General features: G+C 36.9%; 1 protein-coding gene across 17 annotated transcripts in view; it reads left to right on the top strand.

The window, feature by feature from the left end:
- Positions 1-15,944, top strand: part of HDAC9 (histone deacetylase 9) — a 959,772-nt gene that overhangs the window by 73,678 nt on the left and 870,150 nt on the right. For all 17 annotated transcript variants that reach the window (XR_013523929.1, XM_078342579.1, XM_054237178.2 and 14 more), the window contains one exon: positions 14,143-14,263. Coding sequence is in view for 13 of the 17 variants with exons in the window: in XM_078342579.1 (XP_078198705.1) it covers positions 14,143-14,263 (121 nt within the window). In the remaining 4 variants the exon portion in view is untranslated. The remainder of the gene's footprint in view (positions 1-14,142; positions 14,264-15,944) is intronic.

Genomic DNA, 15,944 nt, shown 5'->3' with positions numbered 1-15,944 from the left:
CAGAAAGGTATTATCTTGGTGTTCTATAGATGAGAAATCTGACATGGTTCCTACTGGGCTAAACTCACAGTATCTGTAGGGCTGTGTTTCTTCGGGATCCTGTAGGGGAGAATCCATTTACTTTCCTTTCTTGGCTTCTAGAGAGGCTCACATTCCTTGGATCATGGTCTCCCTCATGCATCTTCAGAACCAGCACTGCTGCATCGACTATTGTTCCATAGTCACATCTCCACCTGACTCTCCTCTGCCTCTTCCTTACACATTTTTTTTTTTTTTGAGAAGGAGTCTTGCTTTTGACACCCAACTGGAGTACAGTGGCACAATCTCAGCTCACTGCAACCTCTGCCTCCTGGGTTCAAGCCATTCTCTTACCTCAGCCTCCCTCCTGAGAAGTTGGGATTACAGGAGCCGGCCATCATGCCTGGCTATTTTTTTTTTGTATTTTTAGTAGAAACGGGGTTTCACCATGTTGGCCAGGCTAGTCTCGAGCTCCTCTTCAGGTAATCTTCTCACCTTGGCCTCCCACAGTGTTAGGATTACAGGTATGAGCCACTGCACTTGGCCTCTCCCTCCCATGTTTAGGAATCCTTGTGAATACATTGGGCCATTCTGAATAATCCAGGATAATCTTATGATTTTAGATCATTTTATTAGCAACCTAAATTCTACCTGCAACCTTAATTCCCCTTGGCATATGAGGTAATATAATCAAAGGTTATTGGGATATGGTCATAAAAATCTTTGGAGGGGATAGTATTGTGCCTACACAGATCATAGGGTGTTATACATTGTCCACTTGACAGGATTGTTTTAAATTGCAATTTTAAATGGTATGTGTGTTTATATTATCTCTGAAAGTGTATGAAAATTTTAACTATTCTACATCCTTGCCAACATGAGGATTATAAGACTTTAAGATGTTACCCTATTGGATGTATGTGTTTTGGTATCTCATTATCTTTCATATAATTATTAGCTGCTGAAGTTTTCTTTTTTGTTTATTGCCTGTTTACATCCTTTTCCAAATTTAAATTGTTCTTTGTCTTGTTTCCTTACTTATTTATAGGTAAGAAGAAAAGAAAAAAAATCAGTAGTTATACTAACAACGTATTAATTATAATAATTAATAATATTTTTTTGTTTGTTTAGAGTCAGGGTCTCTGTCACTCAGGCTGGAGTGCAGTGGTTTGATCGTAGCTCACTGAATCCTTGGCCTCCTGGGCTTAAGTGATCCTTCTGCCTCTGCCTCTTGAGTAACTGGGACTACAGACACATACCACCATGCATGGCTAAGGTTTTTCATTTTTTTTAATTTGTAGAAATGAGGTCTTGCTATTTTTGTCCAGGCTGATCTTGAACTCAAGTGATCCTTCTGCCTCAGCCTCCCCAAATTTTGTTATTACATGTGTAAACTAAAGTGCTTGGCCATAATCCCATTACTAATTCTTGTTGGTTATTTGGACTGCAGTATTTTTCCCAGTGTGATTTATCTTTGCAGTTTATTAGGGTTTTTTTTAAAGTGCATGAAGATTTTAATTTCAAAGTTGACAAGTTCTGCCATTTCCTACTTGAAGTAAAAAATATATCCCTCTTTTTTTTTAAATAAATAACAACTTGATACATTTAAATAATTTTCTTTGTATCTAGATATGTATGCTTCTATCTATATTTTTTGAGATGTAGCAACAAAAATAGTCTGATTTATTGGGTTGGCTCAGTTTTATATAGGCCACAATTAAGAATTGTATAATTTAAAGATTGATGGGTTTATAAAATGTTACTGCTAGTTAGAACTTTAGAGATGATCTGGTCTGAAACTGATGCCCAGAGAAACAGAGAGTGGCGATTCTAGAAGCACTTGTATTGACAAAGTGAATTGCGTACACACTGCAATCTTATCTTTGTTGGCTAATGGGCTCTGCCTTACCTTGAAAAGCATGATTATAAAAATAATAACTGGACGTCAGTTTTGTTGACAGTCATCTCTTATCTCTGGAGTGCATATTTTCTTTTGTAAGGCTTTCGTCACAAACTTTTCTCTGTTGTGGGCCAGGTCCCAAAAGGGAACCTTGCTGTAGCGAAGTCCCACAACTATTCTGTGTGGGTGCTCATCCAGATCACTACCTGTTCCAACACTGCTCCTCCTCCAACTCACTAAACAAGTTTTATTTCCCCACTGTCACTCAATTCTCAGACTCTTGAAGATCAGAGATAAAATTAAGTGCATTTCTTATGCCCAAAATAAGTGTCTCAAGATTTTTTCACTACTTTTTTCTTAAGGAAGTATTGCAGAGGAACTTGAGTGAATGACAGTTGACAAAAAGATGTGGTTGCCTGGCAACTGGCAATTTAAATAACTAGGAGCTGATATGATTTACCAGCCTGATAAACAGCAAGGACTTTAATACAATCTAAAGGGCTGCTACAGATGTTGCTGAATTGAGCTATTTATATGTGTTGATCTGTCTCAGTCTATTTTAATACATGCATATATAGATGCATAGTTTTTGCAGAACTAGAATATAAAAGCAAAGGCTGTATCTCTTCCCCTATATGACATTAATAGAAATTGCCTTCAATAAAATGAATTGTTTTGGTCCCCTTGTTTTTGTACAGATTTTCAGTTTCAAAGGTGACTTTCTCACTCAGTGGAATAGATATCCTGTGGATTGAGTGCTGAGTTTGTTTTGAGTTCTGACACTGTATTGATATACTCAGTAATTATTACCTTGTTTTTTTCAGGTTTTATCATTTGAATCTTTGCTTCATTTTTTGAGACTAGGTTGCAGATACTTTTGATTCTTTACAGGAATATGGGGTTTAATAGGATTGGCTCTGAGTAAGTTAGCTTAATCGACAAACCTGTTTTACTAATGGGATCATTAAGAGGCTTGATCCTCTCATGGATCAGTTAGCTTCCTGGAGCAGGTAAATGTCTTTGTTGCCTCCTTGATCCTCACTAGACATCTTTCATATGGTTCTTCAAAGAAATGATAGAAAAGCTGCAGCCCATATTGTACTATAAGCATAGTATAATAACCCAGGCTTCCCTCTCCTGGCAGGAGGTCAGCACTGTCATTTTGTGTGTAAATAACTGATGATATATTTTTTAAGCTATCTGTATAAAATTCCACCATCTCATTGGGAATGGAATGTGCTACACACAACAAACATAATCAAGTTCCTAACATAAAACTTGAGATAATTTTGAGAATAATTTTGACAGTGGAAATATTTTATGATGCGGGAAATACAAAAATAGATCATTTAATTCACAGAATAGTTGACGGACACAGCAAGGTAATTTTTAAATTGTTTCTTGCAATTGTTTACAATTAATTGAGCATAGTAGTTATGACTTGGAGAACTTGCAAAAGTATGAAATTTTTACCATTCATGCATATTTGAATAAATTTCAGTCTCCTAAAGCTGTGCACCAGTTCTTTTGTGTATCTTCCCTTTTACTTCTAATGACAATGAGAACTCACTTCTAATTCCTGTAGCACTTGTACTGTCCCTTTTTTTTTTTTTTTTTTTTTACATAATAGTAGCTATCAGGGCTGCAGTGTTTCACAATTCCAGGGGGCAGTTTGTAACACAGAGGCCCTTAATGTCATAATACCTCACATATATTGAGCACTATGCTAAGTATTTTAAATATATTATCACTCATCCCTAGTGACCCTGCAAATAGCTATTAGAGCCAACAACTTACCAGTGAGGAAACTGAAGGTCAGAATGGTAAATAATTTGCCTGTGAAAATACAACAATTAGAATTTGCATTAAGGTCAGCCAGACTCCAAAGTTAGTATATTTTTGTTGTGTTTCTGTCTATATATGTTTTGTTATTTCATTTCTTAATTGTTCATATACATATGTTGTTTCTCTTGTGCTTCTCGTACTTTAGTTCAGTTAAGAATCACCATGGAAACTTGTTTAAAATGCTGTTTCCGGGCCCTTGTCCTAAAGATCTGATTCAGAAGTTCTCAGATAAGTCCTGAGTGTCTGCAGCTGAATTTTCAGAGGGGTTCTTGGACCATACTGTGGGATATCACTGGTGTGAAATCTGGGAGGCAGGAGCTATCTGGATCATTCTCCTAGCTCTGAACGTTCATAGCAAGCACTCAGTAAGTACATGTTACATTCAAGCATGGCTAAAACTTGCTCCTGTGCAAAATAGAGCCCACAAGGTTCCACAGCATGAGGTTGTTCTTAACTTGAATGTAAATATAAAGTTTATGTAAGTTAGAAAAGTCAATACTAATTGATGGGGTGAAGTTCAAAGAACACAATATCTGATATGATTCATTTTTAAATTTGTGTATTCTGGAAATTTAGGTGTATCCTAAATTAGGTGTATTGGTGTGTGTTCACAAGGAAGTTTCTGTAGAAAAAGGAACAGCATTGATGAGAAAAGAACAAGAGAGGGGTGGAATTGAATAAGTCTTAGGTATAAAGTAGAGTTCTTTGTAAGGGGAGGAGGAGATGGAGATAAAGGTGGGAGATGAGGTTGGTTCACCTCATTCGTGAAGGTAAGTTCTTTGGAAAGGGGCCAAATAAACAATGACCTAATCAATTGGAAGAGATTCTGGAGAAACCTAGGAGAAAAGAGGGTCACAGATGTGTTAATGATGGAAAGAATTGGACTAAAGGCACAGACAAAACAATGAAAGAATAAATCAGCAAAAGCAGAGATTTACTGAAAATGAAAGTGGGAGTGGCCTGAGCATAGCAGCTTAAGAACCTGGCTGCTGAATTTTCTGGGGTTTAAATACCCTCTAGAGCTTTCCCATTGGTTACTTAATGTACACCCTATGTAAATGAAGTAGTGGCCCATGACCCGTCTGAGTGGTCACACACAGTGACCAATCAGAGGCTGAAGAGAAGTTACAAAGTTCCACTACGAAGTTCTACAAATGAAGACTTGGCCCTCTATCAGACTGATTGGTTTCCCGAGGGGTCCAGTCAGAGGTATTTTCGATTTCTCATCTGCTATGCAGAAAAAGGTGGGGATAGTTGATCCTTTTGTTACTTGGACATGGTAAGTTGGGGTTTTCCTTTTGTTCAAGGAAGTCAGTGTGAATCAGCTTTAGGGTCCCTGACTCCAGAACCTGTTCTCCTGTCTCAGATGGAGGGATGAGGAGTAAACAGAATCAGTGTCAATGTGGGTCTTGGCTGGGGAAGGTGCCATGTATCTCACATTTTTGGGCAATGGCCCTGGTGACATAAGGCTCATACTGGTTTCCTTCTTCATTGTATGGGTATTTTCTGTTGTCATTTCTTCACCTGAGGGCCATATCTGCTTATTCCTAGAGATGTGTCTTGGCTGGCTTAAAATTGTATGGACTGCTAGCAATAGAGAGGTGAGTAAAATGATCAGTGATATCCTTCCAAAAATAGAGTATTTCAATAGATTCTAGAGCCTATTGAAATTCCCAAGCCAATCTGTTAAAACCATATAAAAGTTCTTTATAGAAAGATCTATACAATATCAGGGGAATAGAATTCATGTTTCTCTTCAAATTTCTACAAAATGATACTTGTTTCTAACTTACAGTTTTTAAAAATATTTGAATGTTTTCCTTTCTATTAACACTCAAGTGATTTTTTTTAAATAGAACTAACATGAGGGAAAGATTAAAGTAAATATGGTATATTCACAAGCAAAGGATAGCACAGTATATTTCCTTAGAGTACACATTTGCTTCTAGAAGAAAGAAAGAATGAAAAAAAAGCTTTAGTAATTAGATCCATGTTGTAACCCTATTGGAGTGAGAAAGATTTTTTTTTTTTTTTAATTTTTTATTGGATTTTAGGTTTTGGGGTACATGAGCATAGCATGCAAGACAGTTGCGTAGGTACACACATGGCAGTGTGCTTTGCTTTTCTTCTCCCCTTCACCCACATTTGGCATTTCTCCCCAGGCTATCCCTCCCCACCTCCCCCTCCCACTGGCCCTCCCCTTTTCCCCCCAATAGACCCCAGTGTTTAGTACTCCCCTTTCTGTGTCCATGTGTTCTCATTTTTCATCACCCACCTATGAGTGAGAATATGCGGTGTTTCATTTTCTGTTCTTGTGTCAGTTTGCTGAGGATGATGTTCTCCAGGTTCATCCATGTCCCTACAAACGACACAAACTCATCATTTCTGATTTCTGCATAATATTCCATGGTGTATATGTGCCACATTTTTCCAATCCAGTCTATCATCAATGGGCATTTGGGTTGATTCCAGGTCTTTGCTATTGTAAACAGTGCTGCAATGAACATTCGTGTACATGTGTCCTTATAGTAGAACGATTTATAGTCTTTTGGATTAATAGTTGTGCTACAGGACTCTGTTCCATAGTGAGAGGCACCGTGTGCCACTCTTTTCTCTTGGGATGAAATTTGGCCTGAAGTAAAACACAGTTTCTATAATAATGATAATAACAATGTTTTTGAGCACCTTCTCCTTACCAATGATTACTTTACATTTATTTCCCTCAAGCCTTATGATGAACTCATAGGTTAAATAATTCAGCTGAGGCTCAGAGAGGTTAATTGACTTCCAGGGCACCCAGCTAGTGAGATATTTTACAAGAACACTTTGCTCAGTATGGGGATTATCAGATCTTCAAGAGTCAGGTTCTAGCACTAAAGAAATATGATTAAAGAAATCACTGAATTAAAAAAAATGTACACAATATTGAAGCTTGAAAAGGAGAATCATATCACTCTAAATTACAATGATGATTAAAGGTCTTTTGTATTTGGCTAGCTGATCATAACCCATGCCTCCACACAGGTGAGGTAGTAGACCGGGGAAACGGGTTCTTTTCAGCATGCTTGGTTGGCAGTTTTCTGCAGGGAAGGTTATAGCCTGTGAGTTACAAAGCCCTCCTGCTGCACAGGTATCAGAGGTTGTCTGTTACAAGTTCCTTCACTTCGACTATTACTTCCTTTTCACAATTCTATTTTGGACTTCTGTCCAGTGTGTATTTACAGGTAGACAAAGCCTTTTTTTTTTTCTTTTTTCTTTTTTAACAACCCCTTTGCCATGACTGAAAAGAAGCCTGTATATCCTGCAGTTTTGGGCATTGTGAGTCTCCTTTTAAACTCAAATTGGTGATAATAGTGACTGTGACTCCCTATTGTCCAATGAGGGGAGTTGCAGATAGAGCCTTCGAAGATGATCCAATAAAAATCAGTGGAGTAAGACTTTTTGATAAAATGATCTTTATGATGTAGAGGCATTTGGGATATGGGTTACATATCTGATACCCTTGGGCTAAGCCTAGTGTTTTAAAAATCAAGACTTACTATGAAAAGGTCTATTTTTATTAGTGCAGGTACTGCAGTTGGCAAGATTTCTTCTTATGAAATGCAATATCCAGCAGACCATTCCTGATTATGTTATGTATTTTTAGATGTTACCATTGAGTTATACTTATAGTATAAACCACTGAATCTTATCTTAAATATGCAAAATATATGCATAACTAACCTCTCAAGCTGCATTCCCTGCTCTATAGTACACCCAACAATGTAGCCTGTTTTAAATGATTCTCCTAAAAGTCTTAGAATGGAGCTAATTATTTGCTTTTAATATGTAAGCACAGAGACTGCATGTGAGATGTGTGGCCTTCTGGGTGACACGTTCTGCTCCTAGGTATACTCTGAGGGTGAAGTCAGCAAACCTCTGGCAGTGCAGGAGGGGAGTGAAACCAGCAGTCTTCTGTAGATAACTCCCCAGAGTCCATAATGAGCCCAAAGTAGTTGACGTGCCAGTCTTTGCTAGCGTATTTGGTGAATCGGAGCAGCAGGTATCTGTTATAGTATTAGGGAAGGTTAAATCACCAACTGCATTGCTGGGGTGGCTGTTGCTTGTGCCCATCAGCTTCCCGGTCCCCAGAACCCCCAGAGTCTTAGACTCTCATCATCCTATTCCTCAGAACAACATAAGTATTGTCAGGAGCACTATGAGCACAGTCCTGCTTTTGCTACTTTAAATTGAAGGGAAATGAGTATCCTTATATCTCTGTAGCCTCTTTTCCCCTGTCTTCATGAATAATGGTTTGATTGTTTTGAGGTAATCTTGAGTTTGTAGAGCTTGTCTAATAAAAGGATGGATGTCCCTGGGGAAAAAAAGTGGAGGCTAATAAGGCGAAAGAGAAACGAAATCCTTTCAATGAGCTAAGAAATTATTTCAATTGAAAAGCCTAGCAAGTGACCCTATCTTGGTCAACATAATGCTTGGGCAAAGTTTTTTTTTTTTTGCAGGGAGGTCTGGTGTCTTTCCAATCCATGAAGGCACCCATGCCACCTGGGTTTGCTCTTTCTAGATGGTGGCCCAAACTCAAGAATATTTTTCTTTGTTTCTCTGATCCAAATGCAATGACTGTGTTCTAGTCCTTCAGAAATCTGTACTAACAAAATGGATAAGTGATTCTGCCTCAAAGTTGCATAACTACAGAATCATTGATTTAGTTCTTATTGACTGCTCACTTACTTGTCAGGAACTGATTGTGTACCTGTGATGTACCAGGTACTTGGCTAGGTGTGGGGTTTACAGAGATGAATATAGTACAGTACCTGAACTGAAGAACATAGTCTCATCATGGATGAAAGTACTCCACTAACATAAGAGACGTTATTATTGTCTAACGTATGTGATGTTATTATGGGTATGGTACAAGACACAATGGAAACATAGATGAGAAAGCTGATCTTTTACTTGGAGTGGTTGGCTAAGAATTCTCATTTCAATACAGCCTTAAAGAATTGTAGGTAAGGCTGGGTGCGGTGGCTCACACCTATAATCCCAGCACTTTGTGAGACTGAGGCAGGCTGATCACTTAAGCCCAGGAGTTCAAGACCAGCCTGGGAAACATGAGGATAAGTGATTTCTACAAAAAAATTAAAAATGTTAGGTGGACATGATGGCGCATGCCTGTTGTCCCAGCCACTTGGGAGGCTAAGGTGGGAGGATCACTTGAGTCCAGGAGGTTAAGGCTGCAGTGAACTGTGGTCACGTCACTACACTCCAGCCTGGGTGACAAAGTGAGACCCTGTCTCAAAAACCAACCAGCCGAAAAACTTGAAGAATTTAAGATGGGAGGTACAGAAAGGGTAATACTATTCTTCGCAGACAGAGACAAAAAAGCATGGACATGCAAATGATACTGTGCAGGAATGGTCAGGACTCATAATCAACTGATGTGTTTTAGTAAAGCGCTACCAGTGTTCATATAGGTGTTCATTCTGAGTAGCCTGTGCCTCGGTAGTAGCTAATAATGTTGAACTTCACCCTGGGAGTAATGACAGATTGCCTGAAAATGCAGGGGTTATACGTGAGGAAAAGAAGGAAGGAGAAAAAGTGGAATTAAAGGAGACCAATTATGAAGGCACTTGAATACCAGCTGAGGATCTGTGTGTCACCAAATTATAGTTACTGACTCACTCATTTATTTATACATTCCCTGGAGGCAGGGATACCAGATAGAAGACTAGATTAAGAATCCGATCAAGAACAAACAATTAATTGAGCCAAGGCAGCATTAATTGAAATGGAAAGGAGAACTTAGATAAGAAAGATATTTATAAGAGTCAGTGTTCTGACTCTGGTGACTGTCTATGGTAAAAGCAAGAAACAGAAAAATGGAATAGAATCTAAGATTTCCATATTGGGTAACTGTGTCTTATATGTGCTCAATAAGGATTGTTGAATTGAACACAGTGTTAAGAGCAGTTTTCTAATGCGTTTCTCCAAAGTTGAAATTATAGCAGAATTCCAGGTTCTAAGGCATGAGAGACAGAAACTGGGGGTCTGATGAATTTCTTGGTGTTCAATGTGCTGGCACAGTAAGCTTTTCCCACCAATAGATGATCTGTATAGTGATTGTGATAAACTGAGTCAGCTTGTGAAGCATACTCTGTAGAGGAATCAAGGCCAATCGCTGAATTTGAGAAGCGAAGGACCTGTAAATGAGTGTGAATGGCTGTGTAGACTGAACTGTATATTAGGGCTTGTCCTATCCATGAGAAAGATGTATTAGATTTAAATGGACAACACTTTTGTTACCTATATAGATTACAAAACTGTTCTGCTTTTTTAGTAGCACACTCCAAAATAATAATTACTCAAAAGGAGGGGAAAAAGACAACTATAATAAGCCCAGAGTATGGTTAAAAACCAAAAAGATTATTGTGATATTCAAAGAACATGAAGTCTAAGTCAAATTTGAAAGCTTCTGTTGTGAGATGACTTGTAGACATTTATGGAGACTTTTGGATTCATTCTATCATGTTTTATGACTGAGTTTGATCTATCCAATGGTTTGATAGGTACTTTAGTAAAGAAGACCTGCATCTCAATGAGCCATTACTGAAACTGTGGTGACTAGGTAGGCAAGGTCTTGATATTCAAACAGCTCTGCTCAAGTGGCCTATAATTCCTTGTAATACCGCATAGAAAGCACTGGGCTGAGAGTTACAGGATCAGCCCTCCATTTGTCAGCCACATATCTGTAAACAAATTTTTACACCTCTGACACCTTGTCTGATTCAGTATACCCCAAAGGGCTGTTGTGAAGATCAGAGGAGATACTCCATGTACAATTTCTTTGTGACATGTAAAGAAAGCTCTGTTGATTTGTGATATTATTACAATTGAGCAGACCACATAAGTGGAATGGTTAAAGGACCTATGGAAGACCACCACGTATGATGTTAAGGCCAGTAATAAGCTGGCATGGTGAATGTGGTAGTGCCCTCTCTTTTTTTTCTGGCTGCATGGGTAAGCTGAGACTGCAAGATGTCACTGCCTTGAGTTGTCCTGTGCTATATCTGAGGATATTATAGCAGTAATAAATTTTCAGGGAGCTGATGAAATTGTTGTCATAGATGATTTTTTTGAAGCAAAGGACTCTTAGTCTTTTATTGTGGATTTATGTAGCTCAAAGAATGTAGTTAAGAACCAAAATAACCATTCCTGGATCTTAAGAGACAAAGGATTTATAGTAGCAGTTGTTTTTGCTCACTTGTATTTATCTCCTTAAATGTGCACCTATATGTATGTTTTTTACAGCATGGGCAAACTCATGTTAAAATTTATTGAAACTATTAATTGAAAGCAGATATATTTCTGTTATATCCTTCGATAATCCATACTTATAAACAATTTGCATTCTATTTTTCTTTTTTTTTTATTATCTATCCAGCTGAAGGCCAGTTTCCTATTATTTCTACTTCAAGCTTATCGTAAGAATGACTAATATATGAGAGGAACTTCTAAACAGTCTATTTCTCTGTAGCCCATTTGGGTAAAGAAATATGGGAAGATTTGAGAATAAATTGCCCATTCTCATTGACAGATGTTGACCACTGACCTTTCTTTCTTTTCCAAGCAACTTAAAATGGTCTTAATTTGTGTAAAAAATTATATATCAAATTTGTCCATAAAAGGTGTGTATCAGGCTGCTGATTTGCTTTTGTGGCCCTGAGGAGAGGGAAGCATATATAGCCTGTGATGCATCCATACATGTGATATGTACATTTGTACAGCAGATCTGTATCCCTGAAACATATTATACAATTTCTTTAAGTGACTATATTCTACTTGTGCAGCTATAACAGTAATGATAACCCTGGTGTAATGTGGATTATTGGAAATAGAAATGCAGTAAATGGAAACTATTATATATCAATATAGAAATGCCTATTAATTTTCATTAAAACAGTATTCACATAACAACACTTTAATAAATGTTAGAGGAATGTGTCATGAAGAGGCAGTTACTAAAAAGACTGAATGGCAAGGAGAATTGTTTAACTTTCAAAAAGATTTGATATTTGTAAGTCAAATTTGTATTTTCATCCCAGATTTACTTTGCAACTCAGATTTGGAGCTCTGAAGTCAAAACCCAACTATTACATTCCCAGCCACAAATCAGCATGCCATGGAGAGTTGTTTTGTGTGTTTTTGTGGAAATAAGTGTTAGAAGTTAACTGCTGTTGAACTGTTGGAAATTATTTGTTAAATTTGAGTTGTATTTGCAAATATACAATTATCAATTGTACAAAGTGATATTAAAGATTAAAAACATTTTAAAAAATTATAATAAGTATGCCCTTGATGGAAGGTACCTTTTCGAGCTCTTTTACTTACATTCTTTAATGGCTTCCTGTCGCTTCCTATTTGTATTCTTAATCTAAAATCAAATTGTGCCACTGAGAATCAAGAATGTATCAGGAACATTTATAAAATGTTTCAGACTACAATGTAAAAAAAAAAGAATGACAAAAATCTCTAATCTTACATTTGTTAACTTAAGATAGTCTATAAATTCAAATCCAAGTTAATGTACCTTTTATTTAATTTACTTTTAATTATGAAGCAGACAGCATCCAAGTTTTATCACCTATTAAGTCGAGGATGAGAGAAGAGTTTTACCAGTTATCTAGCAGCATGGTTTTTGTGAAAATAATATCAAATACGGTGACATGTCTAAAAGCACTTTGTAACTATAAAAACAATGCAAGTGATGTTTATGATTATTAGTATTATTGTTGAAATGGAGTTTCGCTTTTGTTGCCCATGCTGGATTGCAGTGGCACTATCTTGGCTCAGTGCAACCTCCACCTTCAAGGTTCAAGTGATTCTCCTGCCCCAGCCTCCCAAGTAGCTGGGATTTCAGGCACCCACCACCACACACGGCTAATTTTTTGTATTTTTAGTATTGACAGGGTTTCACCATCTGGCCAGGCTGGTCTCGAACTCCTCAAGTAATCTCCCACCTTAGCCTCCCAAAGGGTGATGTTGTTATTATAGTAAATATCACATTGAACAATTTTTATCTAAAACCAATGTCAGAATGTTCATTTCTTGACATAAAAATAAAAATGTTTTGCTCTTTATTTTTGTCTTTCTGTAGAGATGTTGCTTTCTCATTGACATAGAAATCAAGACTCATCAGATCTTGTTAATAGAACAACAGTACATCAATATAATTTTCGTAGGATATTTATAAAAATATACATTTGTATTGTTACTAAATCTTAATACTTATTGAGCACCAAGGATATGATGCAAAGTAGCCTGCTAGATCTAATGATGCTGCCTAGCCATTTGAATAACTAAATAGCACATATCTGTTTAGAAACCATATGAAATATTATAGGTATTCTTGGTGATATTATAAAGTTCTTCAAAGAAAATATGTATTTATATTCGGCTTTATACATTTCGGCAAAAATAGCAATAACACTTTGAAAATAGTGATGGGAAAACGAGTCACAATAAATATGTTGGATTCTGAAGATAAAGGAATGTATAATTCTCAGAGTTATAGCATCTGTCTATAAAAATAGTGCAATTGGGATATACTATTTTAGTAAGAAACTCATTAAGTATAATTTTAAAAGCTGCTGCTTTATTTCTGAAGTTTGACATTCCAAAAAACTTAGGAAAATGTCCTTCCAGTTGCTTTTCTTCTTAAGTGTCTAGAAGTGGAAGTACAGTCAAATTAAAAGCAGAAAGTCCCTTAAATTCCTTTTAAGAAGTCCATCCTGTTAGTGTGACTCCTAGAAAGTCTATAGTTGCTATTACTTTGGGCTGGAACAAAATTACAAAAGACTTCAAGAAGAAATGGAAATTATAATGGGAATTTTCTGTCACTCTTATAGTTTATGGTGTATTTGTTCCTTTTCTTAGTCCATTAAACATTTCTTTTTGCCAAGAGGTCTTATCTTTGAAAGGAAGTCTTTAATAATAATAGTTTAAAATGCTATGTAATGACGTAATTACATCCAAAAATTCAAAAAAGGTTTTTAATTTCTATAATAATGATAATAGCAAAGAAATTATAGTGAACAGTAAATAGTAAGCTAATTATAATTATGTGAATTGCTTTCTTCCTCACAGTTTCCTTCTACACCTATTATTTTATTGTGTTCACAATATTCCTGTGCTATCAGCAAGACTGCTGAATTTGCTTTTTTTTAGATGAAAACTTAAAGACCTGGGAGGTTGATGTGACTGCCTCAAAGACACATGATCGCACTGTGTCTGAGTGGAGACTCAAGGCCAGTTCTTTGTGTTTCTTTTTTAGTATGACTTGACATGGCTTGTATCTTAAACATTGCATTTTTCTTTTGTTCTAGGTTTCTCCTCTGCCAACTCCTCTTGGACCATTGTCAGTAGCTGAACGACAAAGGCTTTGCATCTGCATCCTAGTCTTATCAGTCCCTCCGATTCTCATGATGAGCTCACCGGCACAGCCTGGTCAGTCTGGTTGCTTCTTAAATTGTTAATAGACTTTCTTTGTGTTGTTTCCAACTAAGTAATTTAATTCATGAAGGAACATTGTTTCTTGAACAAAGATTGCTTGACACAACAAATTTTGAATTTTGGTCTCTATAGCTAATTCTCTATTGCCAAACCCAGTTCGCTTCCTGGACAACTGATTTGATTTGCATTGTAGTCTGAGCATGGGACTTTAATTTTTCTGCTTCTAAGGTAACATTCAGATTGAACATTATGAAGTTATGAATGTGAACTACTATATAAGAATCAATTTTGCACCCATAATCTTTCTGACCTAGCATATGTGTGTATGCTTTGAAATTATACTGTGGGGCTTTGGAAGTCAATTTGTGAATTGACTCCACCTCCATCTCTTTGACACACAGGAAGGATATTTTTCCTCCCCACCCTTCTTTGCTGCCACTCCTGTTTCCTATATACATATTTAATTATAATCTCAGCACCTGCTTCCTCCTATTCCGGAGTGATGTGTGCTGCTCATGTAGTGCTGTGATCAGCACAGCCAACACCCATTCCTCCAGGAACAGGCTGTCATTTTTGGAACAAACACAATCCAAGTTTTGGGAATGATGAAGTAGGGTCAAATACCACATGCTAGTGACAGACAAGTTTTAAAAGCATTTTCTGCTTGGATGCTTATAGGAACATCTTATTTCTTTATACATTCTTTAGCATATTGATATTCTTGGGTTATTCAACTCTCTAAGTTGAAGCTTATGTACTATCATATTCAGGGATTATAAGGGAGAAAACTTTTGCCAAGATTTTCACTCCCTGGATTGCCACACCCATGTTAGCTGTTCAGGAATTCTACTCTCTCATCAACCTTTCACCACATCCCCAACAGGGCGCCAACTTCTATATTGAATTTGGAACTTGATTCTAAATGGTGCAGTCAAGAAATCCCTGAGTCTTTAGTCTTTGATAATTGGCATGTCACATGGTTACGCAGATGACAGTTACTTACGCCAGTTATCTCTGAGTCTTTATTGCCTAGTCATTCTCAAACTTTAGCATATGTTGACATCACTTGGAAAGTTGGTTAAAACAAGTCCTATTCTCATAGTTTTTGATTTCATAAGTCTGGGGTGGGGCCCAGGAATTGTGATTTTTACAAGCTCCCCTGACAATGCTGTTGCTGCTTGGGTACCACACTTTGGGAACCACTGGTTTACCTTCTTCTAACTGTTTCTGGCCCTGTCCCCCTCCATCCCCTACAGACTACCTTGTTGAAGTGTGTTCTGTGAGCTTCATCACTTATTACAATTGTAGTCTAGTACTATTATTCTTTATATTGGGGTGAACCTAAAATAACATTTAAATTATATAGATATATATTGCATTTTAAATATTATTTCATATATTTATTTGTATATAAATTCAGTGTTTCAAAATTGTATTGTTTAAAAGAGGCATTAATTTAAAACCACTATCATCAAGTATTTTTTTCTCGTGGTAATATTTGGCAGTGGGTATTGGCATACTCTGCTCCCCAAGAATACTGATTTTATAAAATGAAAATCTCATTTGAAGCTGCTATTTTGGTGAGGAAATCCTTGCCAGTCATGATAATTGTTCAGTTATAAGGAGAGAAAATGTGATGGATAAATAAGACAACCATTGAGTGAAGCTCATTTGT

This window comes from Callithrix jacchus, chromosome 11 (assembly GCF_049354715.1).
Source record: "Callithrix jacchus isolate 240 chromosome 11, calJac240_pri, whole genome shotgun sequence".
NCBI classification, from domain to species: domain Eukaryota; kingdom Metazoa; phylum Chordata; class Mammalia; order Primates; family Cebidae; genus Callithrix; species Callithrix jacchus.
The sequence above is the reverse complement of the archived record's forward strand: the minus strand, read 5'-3'. Positions and strand labels throughout refer to the sequence as shown.